Source organism: Jaculus jaculus, chromosome 9, assembly GCF_020740685.1.
Source record: "Jaculus jaculus isolate mJacJac1 chromosome 9, mJacJac1.mat.Y.cur, whole genome shotgun sequence".
In the NCBI taxonomy this organism is placed as follows: domain Eukaryota; kingdom Metazoa; phylum Chordata; class Mammalia; order Rodentia; family Dipodidae; genus Jaculus; species Jaculus jaculus.
In genome coordinates, this window is record NC_059110.1 from 82,862,671 (window position 1) to 82,884,850 (window position 22,180).

A 22,180-nucleotide genomic window follows, 5' to 3' on the forward strand; every position below is an offset into this window, starting at 1 on the left:
TTTCCACTGCCATCATGGAGCTGCCCCTCGAGTCTGTAAGCCAAAATAAACTCCCCCCCAAAAAAATTAAATAAAAGCATGCTTAATTTTTATTTATTTTTGTTTTTCTCTTTTTTTTTTTTGTTATTCAAGGTAGGGTTTCACTCTAGTCCAGGCTGACCTGGAATTCACTATGTAGTCTCAAGGTGGCCTTGAACTCATGGTGATCTTCCTACCTCTGTCTCCCAAGTGCTGGGATTAAAGGCATGCGCCACCATACCCGGTTTCTTTCTTCTTTTTTTTTTTTTTTTTCTCCCCTTTTGTTTTTTTGAGGTAGGGCCTTACCCGAGCTCAGGCTGACCTGGAACTCACTATGTAGTCTCAGGATTTATTTTATTTTATTTTATTTTTTGGTTTTTCAAGTAGGGTCTCACTCTAACCCAGACTGATCTGAAATTCACTCTATTCTTAGGGCAGCCTCGAACTCACAGCAATACTCTTACCTCTGCCTCCCGAGTGCTGGGATTAATGGCATGCACTACCATGTCCAGTTTATTATTATTATTATCATCATTATTTTGGTTTTTCGAGGTAGGATCTCACTCTAGTCCAGGCTGACCTGGAATTCACTATGTATTCTCAGGCTGGCCTCGAATTCACAGCGATCCTCCTACCTCTGCTTCCCGAGTGCTGGGATTAAAGGTGTGAGTCGCCACGCCCGGCTTGACACACTTTTTCTTGGATCACACCATCCTCCAGGGAAGTCCAATCATAGCGGTACATCATCAGTTCTTGCTCCATAAGAGCGGGCATTCACACCAGATACCTAGATCAGCGGCGCCTCCGAACGGCCCCGGGCCCACCTCCGCGGCGGACACGAGCGCCGGAGCCGCAGCTCATTTAAGGGAGAAAGGGGCGGGGTCTCGAGGGGGCGGGGCGAGGAGCGGAGGCCCCGCCCCAGAGCTGAGGTCAGCGCGCACCGCTGCGTCTGACGCTCCGGTTGCCGCAGAGACGCCCCGCCCCCGCGCGGCGCTGCGGAACCGGAGCTCCCGGCGGGCGGGCGGACGAGCGGGCGGCGTCGGCAGCGGCGCGGGAGGTGGCGAGGCCGGGGCGACTGGAGCCCGCGCGGCGACCGCAGCGAGGGCGGCGGGAACAGAGCAGACCACGACGAAGGCGCACAGGCAGCCAGGCCGGGCCGGGCCACGGGAAGAGCGGCCGCCGGGAAGCAGGCGGGAGGCCGGGCGGGCAGCGGGCAGCCGCCGAGCCGCGCGCCGAGCGACATGGTGCTGCTCAAGGAGTAGTGAGTGTCTGCTCGCCTGTGCGGAAGCGACGGTGAAGGGAGGGTCGGGGATGACGACCTGGGACCCCGATGGCTCGGCGCAGGGCATGGGCTGATGGGCCGTCCAGTAGGGGTGGAGGGAGACTTTGGAGCTGGACAGGGCCTGGGCTGGGGGCTCGAGAGAGCCGGGAAAGCCCTGAGGTGGGGTTCGAGGAACAGGGAGGGACGAATAGGCCAGAGAGGAGACCGAGGACCAGTGAGGGCCAGAGAGGGCCTGAGAAGGTTTGGGTCAAATTGACAAGTGAGTGCCACAACACAGCATGGGGAGGGTGACCCCTTCCTCGCCGCCCCCCCCCCACCACCCATGTGAGCATTAGCTCTAGGATGGCGTGGTCTACAGTGGGTGTTGAGAGAGATGAAGGTGCCAGCCAGGACTGCAGGAGGGCCTGAGGAGTTTTCCGAGGGACCAGGGAGCTGTGGGACAAGGGCAGGCAGCGCCGCCGGTGAGCTGGCTGATGGTGGGGAGAGGTTTGAGGGCTGAGGGGCAGGACATCAGATAAGACAGCTTCTGGAACGAAGTGGAGGTGATGGTGAGGGGTGCTGAGGGAAACCTGGGGCATGGGTGGAGACTGCCTTAGGGAGGATTGTAATAATTTGTTGTAGCAAAAGGACTAAGGAATCAGGGTCAGGCTTGGGTGACAGGAGAAGACAGCTAAATCATGGGGATGAGGGGGGGGTGAGATGGTGGTGCTTTAGTGTCATGGTGCCCAAGTGCAGAAGAGGAGGTTTTTGGATAAAACTTACAGGACTTGGGGACACTTGGGTGATAAAGTAAGGCCAGAAGTGATATGAAGGAGTTACAGTGATGGAGAATTCAGGAAGCTAGGGTAGAGGACAGCCCAGAAAGACAGGAAGTTTGTGAATGAATGTACCTGTGATTGGAGGAGGTAGACAGGGGTAGGGGCATCCTATCTCTAGAGGATATCTCTGGGTCTTGGTGCAAAGAGAGGGAGAAATTGCTTGGAGGAATTGAGGAGGTTTCCCATAGCCATTAATTGAAGAGAAACAGTGAATGAGTTCTTAGGTAATGCCTTGGGGGTGAGGGACTGTTGATTTTTTTGGGGGGGGTTAAGAGTTTTGGGAGATAGATGGGATTGCTCCTGAAATCCTGGGGATTGGTTGACAGGTGGGCTGTTTGGACTGCTAAAATTTTCAGATACAAGGTGACCCATCCCTGAAGCTCATGGTTCCAAGTAAACATTCCAGAACTCCACCACTCCACCCAAAGCATCCCAGGAGTTTTCTCTCCTCCCCAGGAGAGATTGGATGTGTGTGTACAGAATTTACAGTGAAACTGTGCTACCTGGAGGGGAGGGCAAGTGGACAGCGTTGGGACAGAAGCCACCGAAGTCTCAAAGTGAGAAATGTCCAAGTAGAGAGAAACTTGTGGAACTCTTTTCGTGACCAGGCAGGTATGCAAAGCGCTCTTTCCTTGTTGTCAGTGAAGGCACTTTGTCCGTTACCACCTGGCTTGCTCCTTGAAGGTGTTGAGGACATTGAGGACATGGTGTGCAGTTTGGATGACGAAGTAGAAACCCAGGTGTCACCCAGGTTTGACACTTCACGTAAAGAACATTATTTGGAGGCTCTGTGGCTTCTCTTGTCCAGTACGATGTTAAGATGGTCATAGGTCAGAGCTTTATATGTGGAGAGCAAGAACTCCAGGGTGCCAACATTCTGCAAGGAGAATTTAGTACATTTTGAAGTTTACTCCTCAGTGTCCAAGCAAAAAGGCTTTCCCCATTTTTTTGAGATCATTTTTTCTAGTCTCCTATGAATCCTGTAGTCTGTAGAAACGTGTAATTTTGAAAAGAAGGTCAGGCCCTGCAGAAGACATCTGAATGAGTATGGGAGGCAGGCACTCCTTTTTCATTCTTTGTTCTCCCCTTGAAGCCTCCCAGGGAAAGGCTCGAGATGCTGGGGATCCTGAATTCCTGACCAACTGTGCCCCTGTCTGCTTTCCTGGGCAGGGGACAGAGGGAAAGGGGGCATCTGAGATACTTGGCTGAGGCTGCAGTGCTGCAGCTCAGGGAAGGGTGCGAGTGAAGGTCACACTACAGGCAGCAAGGCTTCAGTCTCAGCCTGGCTGTGTTTCTGTGGCCCTCTGCTTTGGAATTGTCCCCTATTGCTGCTGAAGTGGTTGTGTTTCCAAGGACCAGCGGGGGAATGTCTGGCTGTGCGGCTGTAATGGAAGCAGCCTTAGAGCCTACTGTAAGGGACTGCCCATACCAGTCTTTTGGGTGGAGGCTTGGTCTGGAGGGTATCCCTGGTGATTTTTTTTTTTTTCTTCTGTTTTGACACTTCCTTCAACAGGATTCTCCCTGATTTGATTTCTGCAAACTCTTGGATGTGACTTTTGCTGTGTTCTTGAAGATAAAAGGCTTATTGTTTTCTAGGAAGTTTCTTCTGAGGGTGCAGAAATTCTGGCCTCCAAGTTGGGAGTGTGTTTCTGCACCACTGGCTTTCTCTAATGGGAGGGTTTACATTATTTGAGACCTTCTGTAGGAAGGGAGTTAGCAAGCTACGAAGAGCTGGAGCCCATTTTGTTTTTCCTGTTACTTTTTCTGCTTGGTGCCTGGGTTTTGCTGTGTTGCTTTCTTGCTTCTTGCTTCCTGGGAGAACTTGGTAGAACTAAAAAAAAAAAAAAAAAAAGTGAGCTATTTAGTAGTCTGGAGCAAGGAGCCATGACTGACCCCTCTGCCTAGGAGGGACGATGGGCTGTGCTCATGCTTCACCAAGCAAGCATACAAGACGCCCAAGGGCCCAGCAGGTTCCAGCAAGGCTCTGAGGACTGAACCTCATCTTGGGAACTGACTTGACTTTTCAGAGTCCAACCAAGACACCTTTTCTCTGAGGTGTTTGACTTTAAACAACAGTAGACTGGGGGTGGGCCATTAATGTGGTAGAGATGTAAGACACCTGAAAAGTGCCAATAGTCCTTAACTTTCTGGAGTTCTGACTCTCTTTGGGACTTTTTTTTTTTTTCCCTCTCCCATACAAGTACTAACCAAGCCTGACCCTGCTTAGCTTCTGAGATCAGATGAGATCGGGCACCATCAGGGAGGTATGGCCACAGACTGGCTATGGTTTCTCCATTAGTTTATTTGTGGGATCTTCAGCAATTGGAGGTCATCAAAGTGGAGAAGAAAAGAAAGTTCGAGTGCCTTTGGACAGATTTTGGAGGTCAAAATGCAAGTTGAGTGCTTGTTTTTGGAGCTGCATAGTAGAAGCTTGCATTGTAACGTTTGTGCCTGCTCTTAGGGTCATTAAGCCTGTAGGGAATTTGGCCCCTTCCTAGCCTGTTGAGAGCTGTTCTTGGGAAGTTGTAAATCCTCAGGGTCTAATTCTTTGGGTCTGAATCCTCATCAGGGTGGGTCCTTCTCTGTTTACCTCTCTTTTTTAAAATTAAAGATTTATTTATTTATTTATTTGAGAGAGAGAGAAAAAGGCAGAGACAGAATGGGCCGTCCAGGACCTTCTTGCCACTATAGACAATGCATGTACTAGTTTGTGCATTTGGCTTTATGTGGGTACTGGGGAATCAAATCCAAACCATCAGGCTTTGCAAGCAAGTGCCTTTAACCATGGAGCTGCCTCTCTAGCCCCTTAATTTTCATTTATTTATGTGAGAGGGAGAGAGAAAGGAAGAGAATAGGTGCTCCAGAGCCTCTTGCCACTGCAAACAAACTCCAGATGCATGTGTCACTTTGTGTGTCTGGCTTTATGTGGGTGCTGGGGAATTGGACTTGGGTCACTAGTCTTGCAAGCAAGTTCTTGCTGCCATCTCCCCCTCTACATCTCTGCTTTCCCAAGTACATTAGCAAGCCCTGGGGAAGAGATGGGTGAGGGAACAGGAGAAGACAGCTCCAAATGTGAGTTAGTGGCCTGAGAAGTAAGTAGCTTGTGGGCGATTCGGGTTTGCCCTGAATCACAGGCTTCTAGATGGGCACAAAGGGTCCTATCATTGAAGCACTCAGAGGGCCATTCCCTTTTGGGTTCCCATCAGTATCATAGTAACAGAACACTGACTACCATGCCTAGGCAATGCTTTAAGAGTCTTGGGCAGGTTTTAGAGCCTGAAGTTGATACTGTCTTTTCCCTCTCTTGTAGTCGAGTCATCCTACCTGTGTCTGTAGATGAGGTAAGTCCTTTTTCTCTTTCATCCATAGTTGTACATAAGTGCTTGTGACCATTGGCTTACTTGGGCTGGGAGTGGTCATACCGATCATGTAGGTTTCATACTTGCTTTAATGTAGAGATGTAACCAGTGTACAGATAACTGGTGCTACTTTCAGTGGAAGGAAGACACTTCTGTAGTGGAACTGGGCAGCTGAGTACAACCTGCCTCACATGTTGGCTTGGTGGATGGCTTTGAAACTATCTAACTCTTTACCTGCTTGGGACTGGGACTGACTGTTTGAGACATGTTATTGGTGAAATGAAGTGTCTACATTTCTGGGACCTCCGTGACTGTGCTGAGAAGTGTGAATGGCTCTGTTTGTACAACAAACCAGCAGGGCAGAACATGTTGAGTCCCTAACCACACTAGGTGACTGTCGGAGAGATCAAGGCACAAGACACAGAACCCTGCTTTCACAGAGGGCAGGGAGTGACAAATGGGTTTGGTTTGCCCTTTGTCCTTTTATGGCTCCTGTGTCAGACAGCTCTTATGTGTATGGGTCTGGCTGCATTTGCCAGAAGAAAGTTCATAGGCCGTGCTGACTCAGAGCTGGTCTCTTGGACCGCAGAACAGTGCCCTGGAGCCTCCCTAGTCCCACCCTTCCTCTGAACTTCCTCTACTCTGTTTTCCTGGTGCAGCTTGCTCTTTGCTTCCTTCTCAATCCACAGGTCCCACCCCAGCTCTAGTGAAACTCAAAGGCCAGTATGATGCCCTCAGCCATGGCTCCATCCCTCTTTCCTTCAGGACCAGAAGGGAAGTACCTGTGATAACCTTCACATATAGGAGCTGGACCTTTGAGAAATGGAAGCAGGCCAACAAAGCTGGTGGCACTCTTTTTTTAAATATTTTATAGAGCTGGGTGTGGTGGCACACCCCTTTACTCCCAGCACTTGGAAGGCAGAAGTAGGAGGATCACTGTGAGTTTGAGGCCACCCTGTGACTACATAGTTAATTCCAGGTCAGCCTGGGCCAGAACGAGACCTTACCTTGAAAAAAAAAATTATTTATATATTTTGCAGGCAGAGAGAGAGAGAGAGAGAGAGAGAAAAGAGAGAGAATGGGTACACTAGGGCCTCTAGCCACTGCAAACAAACTCCAGGTGCATGCACCACTTTGTGCATCTAGCTTTACATGTGTACTGGTGAATTGAACCCAGATCATTAGGCTTTGCAGGCAAGCATCTTAACCACTGAGCCATCTCTCCAGCCTTCTTTTTAAATTTTTTTTATTTGTTTGAGAGAGAGACAGACAGACAGAGAATGGGTGCTCCAGGGCCTCTAGACACTGCAAGAGAACTCCTGATGCATGTGTCCCCGTGTGCATCTGGCTTACATGGGTACTGGGGAATCAAACCTGGGTCCTTAGGCCTCATAGGCAAGCACCTAAACTGCTAAGCCATCTCTCCAATCCTCTTTTTTTCTGGAGGTAGGCTTTTGCTCTAGCCCAAGTTGGCTTGGATTTAGTATGTATTCTCAGGTGACCTCAAACTCACCGTGATCCTCCTACGTCTGCTTCCTGAGTGCTGGGATTAAAGGCGTGTGCCACCACTCCTGGTCTCATGGCACTTAAAAAAAAAATATTTATTTATTTGAGAGCAAGAGAAGGAAAGAGAGAGTGAGCACGAGTGTACCAGGGCCTCCAGCCACTGCAGATAAACTCCCTTGTGCATCTGTCTGGCTTATGTGAGTACTGGGGAATTGAACTTGGGTCGTTAGGCTTCCCAGGCAAGTACGTTCACGAAGCCATCTCTCTGGCTCCCTTCCCCAATGACACTCTTTATTTATTTGTGTTTTTTTTGAGGCAGTGTTTCACTCTAGCCCAGATTGACCTAGAATGTAGTCTCAGGGTGGCCTTGAACTCATGGTGATCCTCCTACCTCTGCCTCCCAAGTACTAGGATTAAAGGCATGCGCCACCATACCCGGCAATGGCACTCTTTAGATGAGACAAATTGACAAGTTTCTTGAACCTAAGAGGTATGGTTATACACTGGCCCCCTAGAGGACTGGCTGTAGTGGTGGGCTCCATGTATGGTAGTATTGTGGAGACATGAGAGATGGGGACAGAGGTGAGCTTGAACATGTTCTGAGAAGTACAGATAAGAGACCAAGTTCAGTGCTGCAGCGTATGCCTATAGTCTCAGCTACTTGGGAGGCTGAGGCAGGATAATCACATGAAATCAGGAGTTTGCAGACAGTTTGGGCATATAGTGAGTCTCTATCTCAAAAAAACAGTAGATTAAAAATAGATTGGCTCATGCTTGTAATCTTAGCCCTGGGAAAACTGAAAGAGGAAGATTATAGGCCAGCCTGGGCTACAGAGTGAGCCTCTACTTCACATACACACACACACACACACACACACACACACACACATACATATACACATACACACACACACAAAAACAAACAAACAAACAAACAAAAAACAACCAGAGAGAGAGAGAGAGCACGTGTGCAGGAGAGAGAGATTGAAAGAAGACTGGGAAATCTGAGGAAAAGAGAAATTGCCCGGATAGATGGTATAATCCATGGAACCACTTGAAATTCACTGTTCTAGGAACCAGGTGCCTGGGCTGACAGCTGTTAGCTTTGGGAAGGGAGGTCTGCCCACTTCCTTTGGGGGCCTTCCTGTGATTAAAAATAGGAAGTGATGGTTTTCCTCTCCTCTCCTCTTTCTTGAGGTAGGGTCTCACTCTAGCCCAGGCTGACCTGGAATTCACTATTTAGTCTCAAGCTGGCTTCAAACTCAGTGATCTTCCTACCTTTGCCTCCCAAGTGCTGGGATTAAAGGTGTAGGTGTGCACTACCCTCCTGCCTCTGGCCTGTGTTTTTTTTTTGTTTTTTTTTTTGTATTTTTGGTTTTTTTTTGAAGCAGGGTCCCATTCTAGTCCAGGCTGCCCTTGAACCCATGGCAGTCCTCCTATTTTAGCTTACTGAGTGCTGGGATGACAGGTGTGCTTTGCCACACTCAGTGAAAGTGATGATTTTGTAAACCAAAAGGCCAAGCAGAAGGACCAGCGCATGTCCTTTGCTCTGAAACTCAAATTGGTCCATCAGGAAGCTATCTCCCAGGAACGTGGGATGCCTTTCATGTGATGTTTTGGATGGAATGGATTGTTTTACAGGTAGTTTCTTGCTGGAACAAAGGCTGAGAATGTGTGTGAGGGTGCTGTGGACTATGAGGGCCAGTGCTGTCTAGAGCACCTACCTTGCTGTTCTATAATAAAGTCTAATGATCAGAACTCTGATTTCTCACGATATGGTCAAGAGTGGAAGGAGAGGGAAACTTTCACCTTGAGAACATTGACATTTGGCAGATTTAAACTTGTGATGGTGTTTCTGTATCATTGAGGAAGTGGCAAGACAGGGTAAGGTAATTAGAGCCAGGGCTGAGTGAGTGAAAGCTTGGGAAGAAACGATGGTTAGGATTCATCTGTTCATAAGGTACTGGTTGGTTAGTTTGATGGTCTGGCAGGGTTGAAACTACTCATTTGAAGATTTAATTCCAGATCAGAATTTTTTGTTTTTGTGGTAGGTTCTTACTTCAGTCCAGGCTAGCCTGGATTTAGTCTCAGGCTGGCCTGAAACTCAGAGCAGTCCTCCTACCTCTGCCTCCCAAGTGCTGGGATTAAAGGAGTGTGCCACCAGGCCCAGCTTGCCTCTGTTTCTTTTTTTTTTTTTTTAATTTTTTGTTGTTGTTGTTCATTTTTTATTTATTTATTTGAGAGTGACAGACACAGGGAGAAAGACAGATAGAGGGAGAGAGAGAGAATGGGCGTGCCAGGGCTTCCAGCCACTGCAACCGAACTCCAGACGCGTGTGCCCCCTTGTGTATCTTTGCCTCTGTTTCTTTCTTTTTTTTTTTTTTTTTCTTGGTTTTTCGAGGTAGAGTCTCACTCTGGCTCAGGCTGACCTGGAATTCGCCATGGAGTCTCAGGGTGGCCTCGAACTCTCGGTGATCCTCCTACCTCTGCCTCCCTAGTGCTGGGATTAAAGGCGTGCGCCACCACGCCCGGCGCCTCTGTTTCTTGAGTGCTGGGATTATAGGCATGTGTCACCATGCCTGCTTTATGTGGGTTATGGGGATTGAACCTAGGGCTTTGTGTATGCCAGGCAAGAACTCTACCAACTGATCTATTACCCAGCCCAAATCAGGAAATTCTTGAATGGGGAGGTTAAAGAAGAAATAAGTAATGTTCCACCCTCTCTGAGTCTTGGTCAATAACCCCATCCTGACACACTGTTCCCATGAGAACAGCCCAACATCATGTGACTGGGAGATTCACTTCCCATATTGGAGGCCATGACTTAAGTATTTTAGAGCATCTGATTCGGTGTGTGGTGGGGAGCAGAGAGAAAAGAGAAGGTCATGTCTTTATAAATCATTCTGATGGCCTGAATCAATATTTTGGGGCAGAATTAGCTCTGGTTGGCCTGAGTTTTTGGCATGGAATGCCTTGGGTTTCTAGGCATCCTGTAGCAGATTAAGAAAAAGCCCTGGTTGTTCCACATGGATGTGTCTGTTCCTGCCTCAGGCCAGCCCACCTCCCACTGTGGGCAGGACAGAGATTCATGGTACCATTCTCCTGTGGCATCTGCCCTGACAGGACTGTAGGGGTGGGGCCAACAGCTCTATACTATTTTTCTTGCACTTTGGTTTATTTATTTAGTTTTTTTTTTGTTTTGTTTTGTTTTTGTTTTTTTTTTCTTTTTTGAGGTAGGGTCTCACTCTAGCCCAGGCTGACCTGGAATTCACTATGTAGTTTCAGGGTGGCCTCAAACTCACGAGGATCCTCCTACCTCTGTCTCCTGAGTGCTGGGATTATAGTGTGTGCCCAGCAGGTTTTATTTATTTATTTATTTATTTATTTAGAGACAGGATTTTTCTGTGTAGCATTAGTTGGCCTGGTAGCCCATGTGTAGCTCAGGGTGGCCTCAGATTCATGGTAGTCCTCTTGCCTCAGCTTCCTTATTACTGGGATTCCTTCCAGGCATGCACCACCACCCGTTTTTCATTATGTTTCATGTATCTTCCTAGGTTTCCACTCACTGATCATCAGACTGTTTTGGTTAACTGAATGTGTTAATGTATGGGGCAAGGAGACAGCTCTCAAGGGCAAAGGAACATTGTCCTCAGCCTGGAGACTAGAATCCAGGTCTCCTTATCTAATTCCATGGTTTGATCCTCACCCTTACTGCAACCCAGTCTTGAGTGTGGCAGCCTTCCCAGGATGCAGAGCAGCTGTGGTGAAAGGAACTCTGAGGTGAAGTGTCCCTCACGTGTGCCAGTCTTCTTTACCCCTTTGGATTAACAAAGCTGCCTCACTTGTCTTGTTGGGATTAAAGGATCAGAATATCAAGAGAGATTAAAGGGGAAGATGCCAGCCAGCAGACTGATCCTCTTACAGCCTGCCCTCTGCTTCCTGTGCTGAAGGGAGGCCAGGGAGACCATCGTCTCTGCCTGCCTGGGGCCCTCCCCAAGATGCTAGCCAGCTGGCAGTCAGTCCCCTCCACCAGGCCCTCTCCCCAGCTTGCCTTTTAGGATTTGCTGAGTCAGTCATTCAGTGTCCTTAGGACTCTTCCCCAATACAGTTCCTGCTGCTGTTCCTTAGGAAGCCCTGGCTCAGCCAAACCCTGACCCACTTGATAAGGCTTTGAAGTGGGCCTTTGCCAAGTGATGGGAATGGGAAAGGCACAGGGACATTTCAGGCTTCCATGGGGCATCGAGGCAGCACAGATACTCCTCAGGATTAGCAAGGTCAAGGAGAATGGCTTTTACCCAGATGATGTTCTTTTTGTTTGAGGTAGAGTTTCACTATAGTCCAAGCTGACCTGGAATTTACTATGTAGTCTCAGGGTGGCCTCGAACTCACGGTGATACTCCTACCTCTGCCTCTGGAGTGCTGGGATTAAAGATGTGTGCCACCACGCCCAGCTACAAATGTTCCTTTTTATGGGAGTAACTGAGCCTTTCCTTGGCATTTCATAGTAGGTTTTTGCTTTGGAAACTTGGCTCTTTCAGCTGCGTGGTGAGCAGTGAATTGTCCTGGTCTACTGCTTTGCCTTCCAGACATTATCCAGAAATTTCCCTGCAGAGCTTAGGGAGCTGCTGTGGAGAAGGGTTGCAAATGTGGCAAAGCAACCCTGGAAGTTGCTTTGTGTCTTGCTGTTGCTGGCAGTGGTGTTAGTGGGCAGTGGTATGGGTGATAATGCCAGAAGTGCAGCCATGCTGCTTTAACCTAGAGAGAGACTGGCAGTCTCACCCCCAAGAGTACCAGGCGTTTAGGGATGGAGAAGAGAGGGTAAGGAGGTGCGTCACCTCCACCTCTAACAGGTTTGTCAGTCTATCATCTCCTTATGCTACTTGAATTGTTGGGCCTGGTTGGTACAGGCAGCCCTGGGGAAGGTGCATCCTTTGTAATACACATGACTTTCTACTCAGTCACTGTTCTCCCTTCACCATATTTTCCCTCTAGACAGCTTCTTTCAGAAAGATGGGCAGGCTAGCCAGGCCTGGGCGCTGCCTGGGTCATTGGTTCTATACCAAGCTATCCTGAGGAGGTCAGAGAAGGCCAGTGATCTTGTCTAGTGACTTGATAGGGTGACATGTGACCCAAATAAAGGAAAACAAGGCTTTTGCTATCTTAACAACTGCCAACACGGGGTCCTTGGCCAGCACAGATTGGGGAAGGAATCTGTACTCTTTTACATGGGAAGCTAGAACACTGGCTTCAGCCTTACCAGGAATCTGGAATGCCAGCTTGCTTGAAATACTCATCTCTGAGGTCCTTGCAGGATAAGGAGAGGCCCAGCACTGGAGAAGAAGCAAGTATGTGAGGTGGTTTTGCAGCAGAAGTTATCCACTCAGTGGATGCTAGTCTAGCTTGCCCACAAGTTTCCAAGGATTCTCCTGTCTCCACCTCTCATCTTGCTGTAGGAGTCCTGGGATTAGAGACACTGCATCTGGCTTGTTTAATTAAAATAAATAAATAAATACACACACACACACACACACACACACACACACACACACAGTATTGGAGAGAGAGAGAGACAAATAGGCAGATAGAATGGGTGTGTGAGGGTCTTCAGCCACTACAAACGAACTCTAGATGCATATATCACCTTGTGCATCTGGCTTACATGGGTCCTGGGGAATCAAACCTAGGTCCTTTGCCTTTGCAGGCAAATGCCTTAACCACTAAGCCATTTCTCTCTCAGCCCTAATTAAAAAAAAAATTTATTTATTTTTATTTATTTATTTGAGAGAGGGGAAAAGGCTGAGAGACAGAGAGAGAATGGGCACACCAGGGCTTCCAGCCATTGCAAATGAACTCCAGATGCAAGTGCCACTTTGTGCACCTGGCTTACATGTGTCCTGGGGAATCGAACCAAGGTCCTTTGGCTTTGCAGGCAATCGCCTTAACTGCTAATCCATCTCTCCAGCCCCCCCCCTTTTTTTTGAGGTAGGGTCTCACTTTAGGCCAGACTGTCCTGAAACTTGCAATAATCCTCCTACCTCTCCCTCAGGTACTGGGATTAAAAGCATGTGCCACCATGTCCGGCTGTTTGATTTTTGTTTTGTTTTGTTTTGTTTTCTGATTTTCGTTTTTTTTTAATTGGGGGAGAGAGGGCAGAGAGAGAGAGCCAGGAGACAGAGCAGATGGGGAGATGGGCACACCAGGGCCTGCAAATGAACTCCAGATACATGTGCACCTTGTGTATCTGGCTTACGTGGGTCTTGGGGAATCGGACCTGAGTCTTTTGGCTTTAAGAGTCTTTTACTGTAGCTAGAGCCTAGAACCTACTCTGTAGCCCAGGCTGGTCTCAAACTCATGGCAGTCCTGCTATCTTACTCTCTTGAGTCTGACATTAAAACATGAACTATGCTTGGGTTTAGGGTCTGTTTAAGATAGTGGGATGGTAGATAGGTGTGGTGGCCCACGCCTTTAATCCCAGTCCCCATGTAAAGCCAGATGTACAAAATGGCCCATGTATCTGGAGTTTGTTTGCACCAGCTGGAGGTGTCCCCATTTCTCTGTCTTCTCTCTCTGCTTGCAAATAAATAAGTAAAAATATTTTTTTACAAAAAAGAAGACAGTAGAGGGCTGGAGAGATGGCTTAGCGGTTAAGCACTTGCCTGTGAAGCCTAAGGACCCCGGTTCGAGGCTCGGTTCCCCAGGTCCCACGTTAGCCAGATGCACAAGGGGGCGCACGTGTCTGGAGTTGGTTTGCAGAGGCTGGAAGCCCTGGCGCGCCCATTCTCTCTCTCTCCTTCTACCTGTCTTTCTCTCTGTGTCTGTCGCTCTCAAATAAATAAATAAAAAATTAAAAAAAAAAAGACAGTAGAGTAGTGAGCTGGGAAGATGGCTCAGTGAGTAAGAGCAAATGCTGCACAAGCATGAGGACCTGGGTTCAGTCCTCAGCACCCATGTAAAAAGTTGAGCATTTCACTAAATGAGGTTTATACTATTAAAAGTGCATTAAGGAGCCAGGCGTGGTGGCACATGCCTTTGATCCCAGCACTCCGGAGGCAGAAGTAGGAGGATCACCATGAGTTTGAGGCCATCCTGAGACTACATAGTGAATTCCAGGTCAGCCTAGGCTAGAGTGAGACCCTACCTTGAAAAAAAAAAAATGAATTAAGGGCTATAGAGAGATGGCTTAGTGGTTAAGGCACTTGTCTGCAAAGCCAAAGGACCTAGGTCTGATTCCACAGGACGTATGTAAGCCAGATGTACAAGGAGGCACATGTGTCTGGAGTTCGTTTGTAGTGGCTAGAGGCCCTGGTGTGCCCATTCTCTCTGTTTCCCTCCCTCTCTCTGCTTCTTCCTCTCAGTCTCAAATAAATAGAATGGAATATTAAAAGTGAATTAAAAACGGGAAAAAAAAAAGTTGAGCGTTTCAGCTGGGCGTAGTGGTGCACACCTTAAACTGTAGCTGTTGGGATTCTCAGGTAGGAGGATCGCCGTGTGTTTGAGACTAGCATGGGGCTACAGAATGAGTTCCAGGTTAGGCTGGACTGGAATAAGAGCCTGCCTTACCCCTACCCCCCAAATAAGGCTGAGTATGACCCCACATGCCTGTGCCTCTAGTGCTGAGGAGGGATGGAGACAGGAGTTTGACCAAAAAATGACAGCTCCAATTCAGTGAGAGACTGTGTCTCAAGGAAATAAAGTTGAAGGATGATAGAGGATACTCACTGTTCTCTGGCTTCTGCACATGCACATGGGATGCATGCATCTGCACACATGAGTGCAGCACACACACACGCCTGAATGAGATAAAGAGATTGCTAGCAACCAACCCAAATCCTGTTTTGGGATCTTAATACCAGAAGTGGGTTCAGGTCAAAAGCTACTTTGGAGTGTATAGATGAAATAAAACACATCTGATGGCTAAAGAGAGGGCATGGTCTGACCTGGTGGTACAGCTATGTAGCAGTGAAGCAAGAGGATCTCAGTTTCAAGACCAGTCTGGGCAAGATACTGAGAAGTTATTGTCAAAATAAAAAGTTAAAGAGGGGAGCCCAGTGGGAGGCAGAGGTAGGAGTATCTCCGTGAGTTTGAGGCCACCCTGAGATTACATAATGAATTCCATGTCACTCTCGGCTAAAGTGAGACTCTACCTCAGGGGGAAAAAAAAATCAAGTTAAAAGAGGGTTAGGGATATAACTCAGTGGTAGAGAGCTCTTGCTCAGCATTCTTGAAGTTTTAATAAGTGCAAGTAAATAAAAGAGACTGGGCATGATGGCACATGCTGAAACCAAAAAAAGTGGGGGGGGCATGGTGGTGCATGCTTTTAATCCCAGCACTTGGAAGGCAGAGGTAGGAGGATTGCAGTAAGTTCAAGGCCACCATGAGACTACATAGTGAATTTCAGGTCAGCCTGGGCTAGAGTGCGACTCTACCTTGAGGGAAAAAAACAAAAAGAAGGAAAAGAAGAAGAGGCCATGGAACAGCATTCTCAGGTGCTTTGGGTAGATTTGGCAAGGCTGAGTGTGAAATCCCAGGTGGAGTTCCTGCATGACAGTGATTGGCAGCTGCCCCATGTGCAACTGTTGAGAATAATGCCTGTTTCTCTGTTCCTCTAGTACCAAGTGGGGCAGCTGTATTCTGTGGCTGAGGCCAGTAAAAATGAAACTGGTGGAGGTGAAGGTGTGGAGGTCCTGGTGAATGAGCCCTATGAGAAGGACGGTGAGAAAGGCCAGTACACCCACAAGATCTACCACTTACAGAGGTATGTGACTGACCATGGCGGCAGGGTGGACAGTGGCCTGGTTTAGAAGTATTGGTTAATTGGGGATATTCCCAGGAAATGAGCTTGCTTAAGTTGCTTCTTTTGTCAGATTGGGCAAAGTGGCACTTGTTTGTTCATTTAAAGATTTTGTTATTTATTTCCTTAAAAGGGGGGGGGGCACGCTGGAGAGATGGCTCAATGGTTAGGACACTTGCCTGCAAAGCCTAATGACCTGGTTTTGATTCCCTACTACTCACATAAAGCCAGATGCACAAAGTGGTGCATGCCTCTGGAATTTGTTTGCAATGGCTACCAGCCCCGGCATGCCCACACTTACTCTTTCTGTTTCTTTATGTGTCTCTGTGCTTACAAATGTATAAATAAAAACAAAAGAAAACTAAACCAGAACTTGATCCACTAGACTCCCAGTTCTTGGAAGTGATAGTAGTGTTTTTTTGTTTGTTTTTGTTTTTGTATTTTTTTTCAAAGTAGGGTCTCAGTCTAGCCCAGGCTGACCCTGGAATTCACTATGTAGTCCCAGGGTGGTCTCAAACTCATGGTGATCCTCCTACCTCTGCCTCCCAAGTGCTGGGATTAAAGGTGTGTGCCACCATGCCCAGCTGTTGTTTGGTTTCTTGTGGGACTTTCCATTGTCTATGAGTATGTATATAGTATGTGTGTATGGATAAATGGGTGTTAATTTCCTTTGTTGTTATATAGAAGGGATCACATTATACACACTGTTCTTTGCTCTTTATTTATTTATTTTTGTAGTGCTAAGGAAAGCATTCTGCCTCTGGACTACAGCCCCAGCCTTTTGCTTTTTTTTTTTTTTTTTTTTTTAATTTATTTATTAGAGAGCAACAGACAGAGAGAGAAAGAGGCAGGTAGAGAGAGAATGGGCACGCCAGGGCCTCCAGCCCCTGCAAATGAACTCCAGATGCATGCGCCTCCTTGTGCATCTGGCTTATGTGGGTCCTGGGAAATCAAGCTTCAAACCGGGGTCCATAGGCTTCATAGGCAAGCGCTTAGCCACTGAACCATCTCTCCAGCCCCTTTGCCTCATTAAAAAAAAAAAAAATTTGCAAGCAAACAGAGCAATAGAATAGGTGTGCCAGGGCCTCCAACTGCTGCAAATGAACTTCAGATGCATGTTTGGGTACTGGGGAATTGAACCTGGGTTGTTAGGCTTTGCAGGCAAGTGTCTTAACTGCTGAGCCATCTCTCCAGCTCATTTTTTTAAATTAGTTATTTGAGAGAGAGAGAGATGTATAGAGAATATAGGTGTGTCAGGGCTTCCAGACATATATACCACCTTGTGCATTTGGCTTACATAGGTCCTGGGGAATCGTACCTGGGTTTTTTGATTTTGCAGGCAAGTACCTTAACCATTAAGTCATCTCCCCAGCCCTGTATTTGTATTCTTTTAAAAAGACTTTGGGCCAGGCGTGGTGGCTCATGCCTTTAATTCCAGCACAGCAGAGGTAGGAGGATTGTCATGAGTTTGAGGCCACCCTGAGACAGCATAGTGAATTCTAGGTCAGCCTGTGCTAGAGCGAGACCCTACCTCGAAAAACAACAACAACAAAAAAAGACTTTGAAAAAGCCTGGGTCTTTAGCATACCACTGTGAAAGCGCCCAGTCTTATCTGGGAGGCTGGTGTTTTAGTTGGAAGAAGCCAGTTAGTTCCTTAAGACTCCAGTGGTCTAGCCAAAGTGGCAAAGAGGTCTGTATATTAGGAAGGTAGACCTACTTTATCACTTTCTTGTAATTGTAAGAAAGTTTACAGACGTTGAACTACTGGCACTATTTCCTTTTTAAAAAGATTTTGATGACTCTACCTATCTCCTTAGTATCTCCAAGATACCCATTTCTTTCCATTGTCCCTACCTTAGATCACTCTAATAGCTCCCAGCTGTTCTTCTTGCCTTCCAGTTCTTTGTACAGCTATAAGCATTTCGTCTGGGAAATCTGTGTTCCTTCTTTGAAAGCCTTTGCCCTTGGGATGAAGCTTCCACTGTCTGATGTAGCTTACAAGATCCTCTTTTCTATTCTTTATCTTGTATCTTGCCCAGCTCTTCTTTCTCCCTTCCTTACTTTATCCTTCTGTCTAGTTTTCTCCTATACAGCCCCTGTTTCAATATTCCTGTCATACCAGCTTTCCTGAGGAGCCTGCTTGGAGTTCTGTGCCTCCCCCACTGTGTTCTCATAGTGTTTTGTCCCCCAAAGCTCTGTGCTCACCTCTCATAGCATATCCTTGCATGGCTGTCATGAGTTACACCCATCTCTGGACTGTGGTTTTCTGTGTATCCAGCATCTGGAATGTACAAATATCAGCCAAATAAGTGAATCTCAGGCTTGCTTTGGGGCTTCAAAGTTAGTCCTCTACTGGAGTTAGCTCTTTCTTTTAGTCCTTAGGCACTAAAGGTGATGTGGTTGTTAGAGCCTGCTAAAGACTATAGGTTACCTGTTGAAAACTAAAACGGAGAGAGCTAGTTCCTGGCATGTGGTGCATGCCTTTAGTCCCAGCACTTGGGAGGCAGAGGTAGGAGGATCTCTGTGAATTCAAGGCCAGCCTGGGCTAGAGTGAGGCCCTACCTCAAAAAAATCAAAAGAAAAGAAAAAAGAGGGGGCTAATAATACAGCACAGTGGTCAAGTATTTATTAAGCATTCATGAGACTCTGGGTTCAATCCTCAGCACTAGGAATTAAAAAGAAGGAATACATGTACTGTGTACTTAAAAAAAAGTTGAACTGACTTTGACAGAATGTTGATTCTGCAGAAAAAACAAAAAAAGGTTTCATATTGTATGTGTTCTGTAACTCGAGATGAAAATCGACTGCAAGAAAATACCTAAATGTGTTTGTGCTCACTTGTAATCCCAGCATTGAGGAGTCTGAGGCAGGAGGATTCCAGATCCCAAGTTTGAGGCCAGCCTTGGTTACATCATAGTGAGTTCAAGGACACCTTAGGCTACATAGTGGTGTGACCCTGCTTTTTCTTTGTTTGTTTGTTTTCTAAGGTAGGGTCTTACTCTAGCTCAGGCTGACCTGGAATTCACTATGTATTCTCAGGGTGGTCTCAAACTCTCCGTGATCCTCCTACCTCTGCCTCCCAAGTGCTGGGATTAAAGGCGTGCGCCACCACGCCCAGCTTTTTTTTTTTTTTTTTTTTTGAGGTAGGGTCTTGCTTATAGCCCAGGCTGACCTGGAATTCACTCTGTAGTCTCAGACTGGCCTTGAACTCATAGCTATCTATCCTTCTATCTCTACTTCCCACAGTGCCTGCTTTCCTGTTGTTTTTTTTTTTTTTAAAGGTAGGTGGGGTCCAGTGGTTAAGAGTGTCATGCTATGCTAGCTAGCATGAATGCATGAAAGGGCCCGAGACTTCTCAAGTTTGATTGCCTACCACCCACATAAACATCTGGGCATGGCTATGCACATCTGTAACCCTAGTTCTGTGGGATCAAAGAATTGGTGGGGCTTGCTGACTGAAAAAAATGGTGAAAACAGTAGCTGTGGGTTGAGAAGAGTCCATTTCAAAGAAGCAGATGGTTCTCTGGTCCCTGCAGAGATGCATATAGGCTATGCACATGTGCATACACCAAACACACGAATCACACATCATACCACACATACTCTACACACACGCAGTCTACCAAAAAATAAAAAATGCAGGGAATGATGGTGTACTTGGGAGGCAGAGGTAGGATGATTGCCCTGAGTTTGAGGCCAGACTGGGACTGCAGAGTGAGTGTGAGATCAGCCTGGGCTAGTGTGTGGCCCTACCTTGAAAGCCAAACCAACCAACCAAACAAAAATCCCAACAGAGCTGGCAAGATGGCTCAGTGGTTAAAGGCACCTGTTTGCAAAGTTTTAACTTTTAAGCCACCCACATAACCTGGATATAAGAAGTGGTGCAAGTGTCTGGTATTCATTTGTAGCAGTAAGAGGCTCCAGTTTACACACTCACATACATAAATAAATACTTTTATTATTATTTTTGTTTTTGTTTTTTCAAGGCAGGATCTCGCTCTAGCCCAGGCTGAGATGGATTCGGTTTGTAATCTCAGGGTGGCCTCGAACTCAAGGAGATCCTTCTACCTCTGCCTCCTGAGTGCTGGTATTAACGGCATGTTCCATCACACCTGGCCCTTTTAAAAAAAAAAAATTTTTTTTATTTTTATTTATTTGAGAGCGAGAACGAGTATGCCAGGTCCTCTAGCCACTACTAATGAACTCCTGATGCATGTGCCACCTTGTGCATCTGGCTTATGTGGATACTGGGGAATTGAACCTTGGTCCTTAGGCTTTGCAGGCAAGTACCTTAACTGCTAAGCCATCTCTCCAGCTCCTAAATAAAAAATTTGAAAACAAGAGTAATAAAATTCAAGGTCATCCTCAGTTAAATAGCGAGTTCTAGACTAGCGGGGATACATGAGACTATGAATAGTAAGTAACTATTTTTCTTTGGAAGCAGATGGCCCTAAGGTCCTTTTAAAATTTGAGAAATTGTCAAAGTTGACTAGCTCATCTTGAACTTCATTTTGAGGTAGTCAGCTAGCCACCCTGGCCTGTAGATCTAAGCTGCTGGTACAGTCCAACTTTGGTAGCATATACCTGCAGGTGTCTCTTGTCCATGTCACTGTTTCCATTGAGCTCCTGGACTCTCACTATGTAACGAGCGTGCAGTGGGTAAGTGGCAGCAGGTAACCCAGAGTCTCATATGCTGGCTTTTTTGTTTTTTTGGTTTTTTGAGGTAGGATCTCACTCTAGCTCAGGCTGGCCTGGAATTCACTATGCAGTCTTAGGGTGGCCTTGAACTCATGGCAATTCTCCTATTTCTGCCTCCTAAGTGCTGGGATTAAAGGTGTGCACCACCATGCCTGGCTGGATTTTTTTTTTTTTTAAGATTTATTTATTTGTTTATTTGAGATCGATAGGCAGAGAAAGAGGCAGAGAGAGGAAATGGGTGCACCAGGGCCTCCAGCCACTACAAACAAAGTCCAGATGCATGTGCCACCTTGTGCATCTGGTTTATGTGGGTCCTGGGGAATCAAGCCTCGAACCAGTGTTCTTAGGCTTCACAGGCAAGCGCTTCACCGCTAAGCCATCTCTCCAGCCCTGGATTTTTTTTTATATATATAAGTAGGGTCTCACTCTAGCCCAGGCTGACCTGAAATTCACTGTATAGTCTAAGGGTGGCCTTGAACTCACAGCAACCCTTCTACCTTTGCCTCCTGAGTGCTGACATTAAAAGGCATGTGCCACCATTCCTGGCTTTCATATTTTCTCTTTGGTGGGTGGTGGGCAAGTTTTGAGAGATATTAGTAGCCAGTCAAGTGAGGTGTCAGGTTCTGGCAGGTAGCCCCTCACACACCTAATCTGTCACCTGTTTATATCCTGGAGAAGCTGAAGCTGTGGGCTGCAGAGTGTGATATAAAAACCTATTGTTTCCTTCCTTTCTCCTCCATTTTCCATAACCTCTTGTTTTCACTGTAGCAAAGTACCCACGTTTGTTCGAATGCTGGCCCCAGAGGGAGCTCTGAATATACATGAAAAAGCCTGGAATGCCTACCCTTATTGCAGAACTGGTGAGTATACACTTGGCTAGAAGCTTGAACTTGAGCCCAGGGTGGACAAAGGGGCGATCAAGTAAGCCTTGTGGGGACACAGCAAGGCTGTATGACTTACTTTCATTTTCTAGATTAAACTAGTAAAGGGATGAGATGAAGGCTTCATTCAAGTTGGTGTTGGGTGGGTAGGGGTCTTTTTTTGGGGGGGGTTGAGGGAGGGTCTCACTCTAGCCCAGGCTGACCTGGAGTTCACTATGTAGTCTCAGGGTGACCTTGAACTGGCGGTGATCCTACCTCTGCTCAGTGCTAGGATTAAAGGCTTGTGCTACCATGTTTGTCATGTGTGTCAATTTTGTGCACACAATTTGACAGCAACCACAGGTTGAGACAACACAGAGCCAAATCCTATAATTAGTGGTATGATAATTTTGATTTTTTAAAGTTTATTTGAGAAAGAGATACAGAGATAGGCAGGTAGAGAGAGAGAGAGAGAGAAAGAGAGAGAGAGAGAGAATATGGGCGTGCCAGGGCCTCCAACCACTGCAAATGAACTCCAGATGTGTGCGCCCCCTTGCACATCTGGCTTATGTGGGTCCTGAGGAGTTGAACCTGGGTCTTTTGGCTTTGCAGACAAGTGCCTTAACCACTAAGCAATCTCTCCAGCCCAATTTTGATTGTTTTTACTGATTACAGAAGTAATGTTCTTTTCATATATTTTGGGAAATAGATAAAAACAGAGAAAATAAGCCGGTCGTGGTGGCGCACGCCTTTAATCCCAGCACTTGGGAGGCAGAGGTAGGAGGATTGCCATGAGTTCAAGGCCACCCTGAGATGACAGAGTTAATTCCAGGTCAGCCTGGACCAGA

The 22,180-nt window shown here is 47.0% G+C and overlaps 1 protein-coding gene across 2 annotated transcripts in view; it reads left to right on the forward strand.

The window, feature by feature from the left end:
* Positions 1-1,080: 1,080 nt before the first annotated feature.
* The window catches only part of Pitpna (phosphatidylinositol transfer protein alpha), a 52,724-nt gene continuing 31,624 nt past the window's right edge, over positions 1,081-22,180 (forward strand). For both annotated transcript variants that reach the window (XM_004667857.2, XM_045158866.1), the window contains exons 1-4: positions 1,081-1,279; positions 5,429-5,459; positions 15,593-15,738; positions 21,241-21,332. In XM_004667857.2, coding sequence (XP_004667914.1) covers positions 1,260-1,279; positions 5,429-5,459; positions 15,593-15,738; positions 21,241-21,332 — 289 coding nt within the window. In that variant the 5' untranslated portion in view covers positions 1,081-1,259. The remainder of the gene's footprint in view (positions 1,280-5,428; positions 5,460-15,592; positions 15,739-21,240; positions 21,333-22,180) is intronic.